The following is a 12931-nucleotide window of genomic DNA, read 5'->3' as shown; positions in this document are numbered from 1 at the left end:
ATTTCATTCGGAAATGTAGCGCGAATACTATTTAAGTACCCGGCCGGGCTGTAATTAATATCATTTATTAACTGACATTGATTGCGGGAAATATACCGCCTCGCGTACCCTTTTTAAAGTCTTTCTGACCCCTAAATGACCTGCTGTTTTCGCGTCGTGTAATTCCTTCAAAATGCTTAATCGAAGTGAGGCTGGGATGACTGGTTTGTACTCGAGATTTTCGTTTGTTGTTTTCGTATAAAATAATAAATTATCTATTATTTCATAGTTTCAACTCTTCTATATCCCGTTGATAGAAACTATATAGTTCGGCTTCTAGCTTTCCTCGATCTTTCACTATGGGGAAGGCCATTACTAACAATTTTTTGAAATTTTCAAATGTATATGTCTGGCTTCCAAATTCCCCTAATAAAAATTTGCCTATATTCTTCCACCATAGCGCGGCCTGTCCTCTTAGTGCAGATGTGGCGATGGCAACTTTTTGTCTTTCAGGCACAGGGTAGAGCTGAAAGTGATTTTCTAGGCCTTCTAGAAATATCGCCACCGAATTTTTTCCGTCGAAATTGACGTTTGGCTTAATTAACGCTCTCAACGTCTGAACCAGGTATCCAAATCCTTCCAATTGGCTTGCCATTTGTTGTTGTCCCGCGGCTTCCATCCGATTTTCGGCCATTTCAGTTCGACAAGTGTTCGGGCACCAATGTAGAGTTGCGCACCTCCAACCTGCACGCAACAAAGTGGTGACTGCTGAAACTGGAAATTAGACAGAGTCTTGCGAAGGGTTTAAGTCCCTTTTTATTCAACTTAAGAAATTACAATTGTGTGCTCTTGATGCTCACAAACTACGCCGACCCGGCGGTAAAATAAAAATAAGAACCTGAAAAGAAATAATAAAACGTAACTAACCTCACCGCGTTTTACAATACCGCTGCTAATTCAGCAACTTTGAATATCACGTTGAACGATTAACAATTCTCCGAGGAAAGCACACAGGCCGAAACGCGGGGTTCTTCAATTTCTGACTAACTACCTCCGCGCTCGTGAAGTAAGAAAGCACATCTCAAACTTGATTCCTTTCTATTTAACTCAGAATACTTCCGCTGATAATTTGAATCCTTGCGCGTTCTACTAAAGTTTACATACTCTGGCATTGGCAGTTCCAGGGGAAAGTAAGGCTTGACAGGAAAGATAGTTTAAACTTAAAATAAATGTTAGTTAAAATAAATATAAACCCTACAATGTATAACTAAAAATGTTGCAACATTAAAAAAAAAACTCTTTATTAGTTCTTTGCATATTTCATTGCAATCGATTAATGTATAAATGTTTTGCATATGTGTGTTATTTTATAATTTGAGGCCATAAATAACATAAAACGAGAAAAATATCTCATTCTGAACATAAAAAATTTATTCTCTCTGTCAGCATAGCATTGGAATACCTTTCGTTCAAAATTCATAATTTCCAAGGCGTCTCATATGATCTGAAGAAAAGAATTATTTATAATTATTATATTTGATAAGGAGCACTATCAAATGCTAATACTACAGTCAAAAGTCGTTAATCCGGACTCGTCGGGACTTCGGCGATTTCGGATTATCGATTTTTCCGGATTATAGATCATCAGTTTAAATCTGGTAAAATGGCATGCAGAAATTATAAAATTAAAAATATGAAACCGTAATTTACGAAATAAAGAACAGTTATGATTTAAAGGGTATCAAAATTTACAAAAAAAAAAAAGCTTAATATTTATTTGTTTACTTTATTAAACATTTCTTTCAATGTAAGTTGTTTAAGTTGCTTCGTTTTTTATGTTATAATACATTCTCTTTAATTCTATAAACAGACATAATTTCTTGTTCAGTTACAAAGTTCCGCTGTTCAAGTGATATAATTGCTGTGTCGAGAATACCGACTAATTTGTCAATCGAAATTTTTTCGTTTTCAATAACCTCTGTCAATTTCTTCGCTATCGGAAGCGAATTATAATGACGAGACATTTGATTTAAATCATATCAAAGACGAGATGAAATACTACATTGAGTAAGCAATTATAAGCCAAATAAAATAAAAACATCTGCCCTTAAGATAAGGATAGTGTTGACAGATCAACTTCCAATTCAATGCTCGCCGCCGCAGCGTTAAAGATAAACAAAGTTTAGATAAACTTTATCCATTTTTTGCAGCAATTCCACTTTTTGTTTAATGGACTCCGAAAGATACTTTCGCTTTGTATATCCTTTACATATTAGTAAATATATATCGGAAATTCTATTTGACATAATCGAAAGTTCAAGTTTACTTTTATAAAATTGCTCTAACAGTCTGCAAAAAATAATAATCCGGATCCAATTCGAAGATTAAGGAACAACGCAATTTGCAACATTAACTGAAATAGATAATTAGATAATTTTAGCTTAGCTTATCCCGTCCGTTATACATTAAATGCGCATTCGTAAACGTATTTTGCGCACGCGCACACGCAAATTAGCAGCGGTAAAGGTCTTACGCGCATGCGTCAACGCGACGCATGCGCAGAAAGTTTGTAGCTTTGAGGTCCGGATTATGGGTGTCCGAATTAACGACTTTTGACTGTATAATACATTAAAAGAAATTTAAAAATTGGCTAATTGATACATTTTAAAGAAAGATTTATAAAGGGATTTATAAAGAAGATAAATGCTTAGTTATTATGATCTTTGAAAATCATTAATTGTTATAAGCAACAGATTTTTTTTTTTTTTTTTTTTTTTTTTGTGAATAGATGTAGTAGAACATAAACTAACATTTAATAATTTAAAAAGCATTATACTTTTTGCTTTGCTAATGAAACTGAAAATTTATCTTATTGTATGGATGGATCTGCATCACATTAACATTCTGAATTATTTGATAATTCATGAATATTTGATCTGATAATAGATTTCTACTCAAGTGCTTTTTAGGATTTTTGAAATGGGGTCATAATCACCCTTGCTCTATTTAAACCTGCGAAATTCGAACTATTGTCTGAATATATGACTTCAAATCAACCTCTTTATGAAGTAAAGTGTCTAAATACATCCTTAAAGCTGATGAAGCTCAAAGAAGTGTTTAATTCAGAGTGAACAGCCCTAAAAACCATACACAGGAAAATTACTATCCAAAACATTAAATTCTCTTTGAAGAAACCTGAATTGGCGGAATCGACTCTTGTCACTTGGAATGTTTTCACCATTTTTGTAATGTTCTCAGGCAAGGGAGGAACAACTATTTCTAAGGCCTTAACTAGGCATCTCTGGTCTTAACTATCTCTGGCATGTCACACATCCTTTTTGTACTTTTTAAAATCCCAAACTCTTTCTCTCAGAAGCATAAAAGTGTTTCTGTTCTAGCATGTTTATACTTTAAGTGTAATTACTCATATTTTCACAATTATATTTTTCAGAAGTAAGACTACAGGGAATGTGTATTACTGTAAATCTGCAAAATCTAAAACTCAAGATTTCATACTCAAAATTTCATTTTCATCAACAAAAACCTGAAGATTTTTCAGATGAATCTTTTTTCATTCTTCATCAAAAGCATCTCTCTGTATAAGGGAAAATAAAGTTTTTTTCTGCATTCTTGAATTCTTCAATGGATATATGATCCTGACAGTTTTTATTTTTCTGCTAAGTGTGTCAAAATCGTAACATCCAAGCAATAGTCTGTGCAATTCATAGAATATTTAAAAAAATCTGGGCGCAAGATTAGCTGGACTGGTTTCAACCACTGACTGCTTCACCGAATCACCGAGTTTGACTTTGTTCTCTATCGATTTCTTCCATATCAGAATCAGGAAGGTATTGCTTCTGGAGGTTTCTTCAGAAATCCAGGTCCTATCTGCCACTGAGATTTTAGGATAGCATCCTCTTAACAATAAATCACAAGGGCTTAAGGTGACTGCTATGTGTTTCCAACATCCTGTTTTGCAGTAATCTTGAATTTTTTTTTTTTTTTTTTTTTTTTACACACACAGACTAATTATTTCATTTCTTTAATCATATCAAAACCACTGAAGAATCTGACCAGGAATAATCTTTCTGGCTTGTATTATTTCAGCTTCTAATAGCAGTGTGATATAACCTTACATTCAGAAATGCGGCTATCAATTCCAATGCAAGAGCACTAACTGAAATTTTGCTAACACTCAAGAGAATTTCATTTTCTTCTATTTTGAAAAATATACAGGCACCATATATTAATTTCTTTGCATCACAGAATATGTTTAAGAAACTTTTAGAATTAATGGAAATTCATCTTGGGTTTCGGCAGTCATTTAAACATGTATTTTTGTAGACCATTTACTTAATATCTTCAGGTAGATCCTCGTTCCAGTCAGACTTTAATTTTCAAGTCTTATGAAAAGTAAGCTTTGGCATAAGAAGGGCTAGTGAGGAAAAACCTATAGGATCGAAAATATTTTGATTGCACGGAAGTAAAATTTGTCTTTTGGGCCTTAAGTCCAAGATATTACTCAGCATCTCAATTCATCTGATGGGTGGTACCCGTGAAGACTTAATGCATTTCTGAGACCTTCATATAAATCTAAACTGCTTTTCCAACTTCTAAGGCTGAACTCTGCTGAAGGCGTGAGCTCTGTAGTTGTATGTGGTTCAATTTCAGCTCTGTAGTTTTGTGTGGTTCAATTTCTTTATTTTCTGAGACACCAGTATTCTGCACACTCAATGCAGAATGTGCATCTTCACTTTTCTGTGATATTGCTTAAATTGTTCTGGTGGATTTTCTACCAGATTATTTAGGAATACTAAAAGAAGAAATGGGAAGTAGGCAACACCAAAATCTAAATTCAACAGTATTTTCTTTTTCCCACTATGAGAAATTTAGATAACTTCTATCTCCTGGGTCAGTCCCAATTTGTAGAAGGGCCTTTTCTGTATCAGAAGATAAAATGAGTGTATGAATTCTAACATTAGTAAAAACTATTGGGATTAAATTTATAAAAGTTGGCCATCCCAGTTTCCAGACAGTCATTCACAGAAGATCCGTTTCCATCTTTGTTTGATGCTTCATAGTTTTCTCAATTTCTTCAGTGTATTCCGATGTCTTTTTTTTAGTAGCATTACACTTAGAATGTAAGGAGGGGAAACCATCAATCCATGGGGGAAGACTTATTTTGTAGTATGATCGGTATCTTCATTTCGTTTAATGTTTTGGTAGAAGTCATTGAAAAAAGCAAACTGGAAAATACAGAAGTTGGGTACTACCTAAAAGATTCCATTCTAAAGTTGTCTTGACTACCACTATGTTCGTTTTAATAGAAACCACATGATGTGTTATAATTTTCATCCAAGCATTGGCACCTAATAATATGTGGATGTCTTTCAAATATTGGCTATCTTTTGAATAATTACATATTGCAATGCCTTTGCTTTCAAGGATTTGATAAACCTTTACATTTCAAAAATTTGGTATGTTAGTGCAAATTTAATCAGATTCAATAACATCAAATTCACTAGCAGGTCTAGAATCAATACTTATATCCAACTGTGTGTGTTCCACATAGTTTTATACACATCATGTACAATACAAAGTCCGTAATCCGGACTCATCAGGACTTTGGCGATTCCAGATTAAGGGTTTTTTCCGGTTTATAGATCATCATTTTAGATCTGGTAAGATGGCATGCAGAAATTAAACAATTAAAAATATGAAACCGTAATTTATAAATATAAAATAAAAAGCAATTATGAAAATCAAAATATATTTACAAAAATTTACAAAAAAAAAGCTTAATATTTATTTGTTTACTTTATTAAACATTTCTTTCAATGTAAGTTGTTTAAGTTGCTTTTTTTTTTTTGTGCTAATACTTTCTCTTTAATTCTATAAACAGACATAATTTCTTGTTCAGTTCCACTGTTCAAGTCCTGTAATTACTGTGTCGAGAATACTGACTAACTTGTCAATCGAAATTTTTTCGTTTTCAATAACCTCTCTGTCACTTTCTTCACTATCGGAAACGGTACATCAAAACATGCTTTCGCTTTGTGATCCTTTGGCAGCTCCAGAATTGGAAACTCTTTTTGACATAATCGAAAGTTCAAGCGTAATTTTTATAAGATTGCTCTAACAGTCTGCAAAAAATAATAAGCCGGATCCAATTAGAAGATTAAAGAACAGCACAATCGCAAAATTAACTGAAATGCCTTGGAATCAGTAAACATAATTTTAGCCTAGCTTAGACCGTCCGTTATACATTAAAGTTCAGGTTCATTAAAGTTCATATTACAATTTTATTGAAAAACTAAGAAAGTATTTTCAATAAAAACAACTGAAATTCTTGAAAATAAAGCAATACTTAACAATGCTTTTTCACATTTAGAAGTAAATAACATTTAAAAAATTTCACCGCTAAATCAGTATGAAGTGGAAATTGAAAATGCACAAATCTTAACTGTATATGGCAATGCAGCTGTTGAAAATACGTTCTGGCTTAAATATCATTTTTAATTAATTTTTGTAGATTGGGAACAAAATTATTGTTTAACTGAAAAATAATTTTTTTATTTCAGTTGAGTTTTACATGTTGAATTAAATACAGACATGAATCTGTTCTAAGCTACGTTTCATTTATTTTATAGCTAAACACCAGAATATTTAAAAACCAGGAGGTGACATTTTTATTCTTTCAGAACAATTTTACCACCTGAACAGTGGATTTTTAAATAAAAGTAAGTTTTAATTTGAACTATGGTGTTACAGTTACATTTCTGATTTGAACTGCTCATTAAGATTATGAAACAAGGAGTATTATGATCAGTTTTTATCCGATAATATAACATACTTAGTGAATTGCTGAGCACTAAAATTACAAATAAAGCTGAAATTTTGTAAGATTTGAATCTTTGACAGTAAAATTTCAAACTTCAATTCTATAGAGGCAAGGTATATGAGGACCTGCTTTTTGAAGAAAATGTAAAAGAGGTCAAAACTGAAGAGAAATTGATAAGACAGATTAACTCTTAAATGTTACAAAATTAGAAAACAAGTTCTGTCTTTAGATATATGTGAAACTATTGAAGATTCTCATTTGTTTGATTCTAGAAAGCTTCAAGTCTTATTACCTAACTAAAGGAATATGACAGGTATTTTAAATGCTGGATAGGTTATAGAGACATTATAATAAAGATTAGGATTAGGATTTTTTGGAATCTGGAGGGATGAAAAATGAGCAAACGCTTTCACCGGGAATCGAACCACAGACATCTGGAATACCGGCCCAACGTGCAGGACCATTACACTAAGAAGGTGGGAGAAATACCTTATATACTCTCTCTTTTAAAAAGCGACTGGGGTTTTTAGGGGACCCAATCGCCAAATCCTGGGTAGGGAGATTCATCATCCACGACCCTTTTAGTTCAGGTGCCACTGTAGAGACATTAGGTTAATTGGAAAAGCCGGAGTGATGAAAAATTAGCAACCGCCTTCACCGGAATCGAACCAAGGCCCTTCAGTGGGCTGACCACTACACCACGAAGGCATGCTAGGAAGGCGGGAGAAATACCTTATATACTCCCCCTTTTAAAAGGCGACTGAGGTTTTTAGGTGACCCAATTGCCAAATCCTGGGTGAGGAGAATTCATCATCCAACACCCTTTTTGTTCAGACGCCACTGTAGAGACATCAGGTATTCTTTTTTGGAAGCAGGTACGATGAAAAATTAGGAATCTAATTACGGACCTCTGGAATACAGACCCAGCGTGCAGAACTACTACATCTCGAAGGCATGCTAGGAAAGCGGGAGAAATACGTTATAAGGTTTTGGAGCTCAATTTTCTAAAATTCCTAATGATGACTTTGTACGGTTGATGATAAATTGATTATTTATGTCAATCATTTATGCACGAAACCAAATTAACGGGATTATAAATTATTATATTTCTTCCCCTTCTAAAAATATTATGAAAAAGCTCTTGAGCTTTTAAAATCTAGATTTGGCAAGGAAGAGTTTTTTGAATGAATATTATATGTGAGACCTCTTGAATTTAGTATCTAAATGTTAATACATGAAATCTGAACTTCAGTTATGCTTTAATTTAGAAAATTAAGAGCATTAGACACTTTGGGTGTAACTTAAGATAAGTATGCAGGTATGCTATTCCCCTTGGTGAAATAGACACTTTCCAGAAATGATATATAAAGCTTAGGATCGCTGCCTTATTTCTAAAAATATTTCTGTCAGAATCCTTTGAATGGATTGACAGAATTACTTCACTTTTTAAAATTTGAAGTAGAAAATGAGGACAGATTAAAATTCAGATAAGATTCCTTTCACAATGAAAGGTAATTTGTAAATTAACATCAGAAATAAAGATACTCCCATAGCCATTGCCTTAATGCCAACACATTAAGATGGCTATGGGATATTAATATGGTGTTTAGATTAAAGTGTTACTGTATTAGATGAAAGATTAAAATTTAGAAAAGGTTTCTCTCATGATGAAAGGTAATTTGTGAATTAACATCAGAAATAAAGATACTTCCACGGCTGTGGCCTTAATGCCAACACAGAATTCTCGAATTAAAGAAAGAGTTTGCATTTTTTCAGACAGCAAAACTCATAATTCACAAGACAGTACCAGGACAGTTCAGGGAAGTTGTTGACTCTTGAATTGATGAACGCAATAAAATATTGAAGAAGAAAGGTTCCTGCTTTAGATGTTTATGAATAGGTCATCCGAGCTCAAAATGTCAATTTTTTGTAAGATGAATATTAATTAATGTTAAAGTCAGCATTACCTCATGATGTATCAAAATTAAAAACTGTGAAAATGACAAAACATTGCAGAATGAAAAATGAATCAAAAGTAGTTAATACTTTATCTATTTCATCAAAGTATTTGTTTTCATATTTATAAAATGTGATTGCGTATCTTGCTGTTGAAAATAAAACATAATCTGGTGAGAGTATTGTATGATATAGACTCTCAGGGAAGTTATAATAAGAAATCATATTCAAAAGAATATAATACAGTTCGATATACGACAAGGTAACTTTACTGCAAGTATTGTTTGCGCTAAAAAAATTCTGGTTTTGATACAGTACAAAGTCCGTAATCAGAAATGATCTATAATCCGGACCTCAAAGCCACAAACTTTTTTTTGTATGCTTTACACATGCGCGTTTAAGCCAATTTGGGAAAAAGAATACAGTGGAAGAGGTGAGGCCACAGAAAGAAAGCTATTGTGTTAATGGTTAACAGCTAAATTTCTCTAGATAAAATAAACAAAGCATTTTTAGTTTCTGAAGGCAAATTCTCTACAGAGGTTTTCCCAGATTTAAGAATACTGTTCCTCTGATAGTCTTGTAACTAGAAACTATTCACATCAAGTTTTGCCTTTTGAACCAGTCTCTCCTTTGAATCAATAGGTCTCTATAACCAAACAATAAAATCTTAATACAGTCAAAAGTCGTTAATCCGGACTCGTCGGGACTTCGGCGATTCCGGATTATCGATTTTTCCGGATAATAGATCATCAGTTTAAATCTCGTAAGATGGCATGCAGAAATTCTAAAATTAAAAATATGAAACCGTAATTTATGAAATAAAGAACAATTATGATCTAAAGGGTATCAAAATTTACAAAAAAAAAAAAAAAAAAAAAAAAAAGCTTAATATTTATTTGTTTACTTTATTAAACATTTCTTTCAATGTAAGCCGTTTAAGTTGCTTCGTTTTATGTGATAATACTTTCTCTTTAATTCTATAAACAGACATAATTTCTTGTTCAATTACAAAGTTCCGCTGTTCAAGTCCCGTTAATTGCTGTGCCGAGAATACCGGCTAACTTGTCAATCGAAATTTTTTCATTTTCACTAACCTCTCTGTCACATTCTTCATGTCTTTATCCATTTTTTGCAGCAATTCCACTTTTTGTTTGTTGGACATCGAAACATACTTTCGTTTTGTAGATCCTTTGGAAGTTCCAGCATCAGAAATTCTATCTGACATAATCGAAAGTTCAAGTTTACTTTTATAAAATTGCTCTTAGAGTCTGCAAAAAATAATAAGCGGGATCCATTTCGAAGATAAAGGAACAATGCAATTATTAACATTAACTGAAATAGATAATTAGATAATTTTAGCTTACACCGTCCGTTATACATTAAACGTGCAGGCGAAAACATATTCTGCACTTGCGCACACGCATATGCGCAGTAGTCAAGGTCTTACGCACACGCGTAAAACGCCTGTGCACATGTGCCTACTCGGCGCATGCGCAGAAAGTTTTTAGCTTTGAGGTCCGGATTATGGGTGTCCGAATTAACGACTTTTGACTGTACGAAATTAGGTCTAAATAATCAAGTTCTTTATTCTTTAATTAATTTATGTTATATGTGTATTCACTTTTCATTAAATACACACTGTTTTGAACATTTTCTAAATATTTCTTTCTCTCTTTTTTTGGGAAGTGTAAGGTGCAAGTAACTTTTTTTCTTCTTTTTTTTACTTGCACTCAAGTGTTGATTGCTAAAGTCTAAAAATTAAGAAGACACTGAATTAGAATTTTAATCTTAAACTATGGCATAATCAGATGGTATAAATGCTTGGATACTGTTTCAAATTATACAGACAGGGTTTTGAAAGTAAACAGACTTGATACACGAGAAGGTATTTAACTGAAAAATCAGATTTCTGAGATTTAGAAGTTGCATCAAAACAAAATTAGCTCTAAATTAAAACTAACTTTTTACTAAATTTAAGTTTTTTTTTCCCCCAATTGTAAATTTTACTTTTTGATTATCTTTCACTGTGCAGTTACTACTAACAAGCACTGGACACTAAGGCATAAGCATCCAGGAACTTGCGAATTCTCAAGTATTGAATAAACCTTGTAAATAGTTATAGAAGAATAAGAAGATTTCTAAATAATAAACACCATGCGGCATTCTTCTATAATCTAATGAAATGTTTTTGAAATACAAATGTTGATGTTTCTGTTAATGTTTTCAGAATTCACCACTTAAACCCTTTTTCTAGTTAAAATGATTTCAATTGTTTGCTTGTAATGTTTTCTTGATTAAAAAATATTCATTTTCAGGAGGAGAATTTCCACGTTTCCTCGAAGCAGAGCAATGGCTTTAACACCAAGACAGGCTTTTATTTTCGAAGTTCTTGGTGTAATCGTAAACTGTAGTGTTCCTCTCTTTACACTTTATTTGGCAAGTCTACGACTTATCTGGAGATCTATTCCTGATGCTTTCCTTTCATACAAAGAGATGCAACATTTACTGCTGAGATACACTGACATCAAGTCTGCGAACGATATCTGCGACGAACTCCGAAAACGTGAATTCGACAGTTTTGACATCATTCATCAACCAAGAACCCTGTTGCATTATTCTCGATATGTGTTAAGAAAAGCACTGATGCTAAATTCACAGCTGCCAGATGGGATTGAACTTCTTCGTTTGCCTGACCGATTAAAATCGTACATGAGGTTAGAATTTTAGATTCTACATAAATGAAAAGTTTTACTGTTCCAGTAAAAAAAAAAAAATCAAAGTAAAACAATCTGATTTTGTGCTTTAAAAATTCTGCATGACGTATAAAGCGATTTTATTGTAATAAAGAAACCTTCCTGAAGAATGTATCCAGAAAAATTCCTACCTTTATTTTTGCAACTTCAGGTCATATTCATATCATATTCTTCCAGTTACAAAAATGCTATAAGGACACTATTCATGTTAGAGCATTTGTAAATTAAGATAATAAGAAAAATGACAAAATCTGACTTTTTACTCTTCTTTCTTGTCACTATTGCTATATATAGTTACGTTATTGTGAACTTTCACAAAGGTACTGAAGTTTTTGTGTTGATTGCATTAAACTTGAATATTGTTACAAAATATGTTACAATATTCAAGTTTAATAATAAATAAAGATACGGAATGGGGATTCCGTATCTTTATTTGTGTGTGTTAAGTTGCCGAAACTGAAAATAGTTGAGGCAGAATACTATATAAAGATGCTTTATCACTTTTATTCTTTAACTAGCAGCTACGCAGCCTGCCTTCATCTTGCTTTTAAATGTACCAGGAAAATGTCTGAAGGGAACACCGAACATTAAATTTTAAAACTACGTAGACTTTCACTCCGCAGAACAATTTCATCATTTTTTAACATTTTATGTGTTATATTTATTAAATATCACGTCCTTCGCACTTAAACCATAAAATTCAGTTCAATAGCAATATCGCTAACTATTTTTAAAATGAGCATATCTTTAGAATTTCCAATGCAGAAACTCCCACGCGCTTGCCATTGTTCGCTTTGAAATCCTTGAGTTTGATAATCAAAAGTTCGGTAAAGTTTTGCAAAATAGGAAATCGATAATAAAACAAATTCCAAATTTCAAATATGGTCTTTCACGTACCCATATTTGTAGGAGGATTACGTCATTCAAAATTCGATGTATCTATGTACCGTTGTTTTATCACAATGCAAGAAATATACATACATTTGTGCAGATTTTTCATTATTTAATTTCTTTAACCCTTTCCGGCACGCTACCTTTTAAAGTCAGAGTTTTGATTTAGAAAAAAAAAAAAAAGGTAGGGCAGTCTAATTAGGCCTAAAGGAGTACACAAGTAAAATTTTGTGAAGATAGCAGTTATCGTTTTAATTCCGTGGGTGTGCCTAAAGTGGCACACTGATTGAATAGAGCTTCGAAAAGACTGCTGAAACGAGCATTGTTGTCAATGAACTGATCGAGGAGATGTGGAGAAACAAAGAATACAGACTCTCAGTTGTCCTAGATTATCGGTGAGTCCGGTCTGGGCACATCTAGGCTTCGCCGTTTGATTTTAAGCAAGATTTCAAGGTAAAAATTTAAAACTAATATAGAATAAGGAGATTAGCATACAGCCAAAAAATAACAT

General features: G+C 32.8%; 1 protein-coding gene across 1 annotated transcript in view; it reads left to right on the top strand.

Moving 5' to 3' along the window:
- Window positions 1-11784, top strand: part of LOC118204917 (uncharacterized) — a 39580-nt gene extending 27796 nt beyond the window's left edge. Inside the window, exon 2 of the mRNA XM_085823422.1 lies at window positions 11092-11784. Coding sequence (XP_085679548.1) covers window positions 11092-11503 — 412 coding nt within the window. The 3' untranslated portion in view covers window positions 11504-11784. The remainder of the gene's footprint in view (window positions 1-11091) is intronic.
- Window positions 11785-12931: the final 1147 nt, after the last annotated feature.

This window comes from Stegodyphus dumicola, chromosome 9 (assembly GCF_044657685.1).
Source record: "Stegodyphus dumicola isolate Sdum_Otavi_A_Nest chromosome 9, ASM4465768v1".
Taxonomy (NCBI): Eukaryota; Metazoa; Arthropoda; class Arachnida; order Araneae; family Eresidae; genus Stegodyphus; species Stegodyphus dumicola.
The sequence above is the reverse complement of the archived record's forward strand: the minus strand, read 5'-3'. Positions and strand labels throughout refer to the sequence as shown.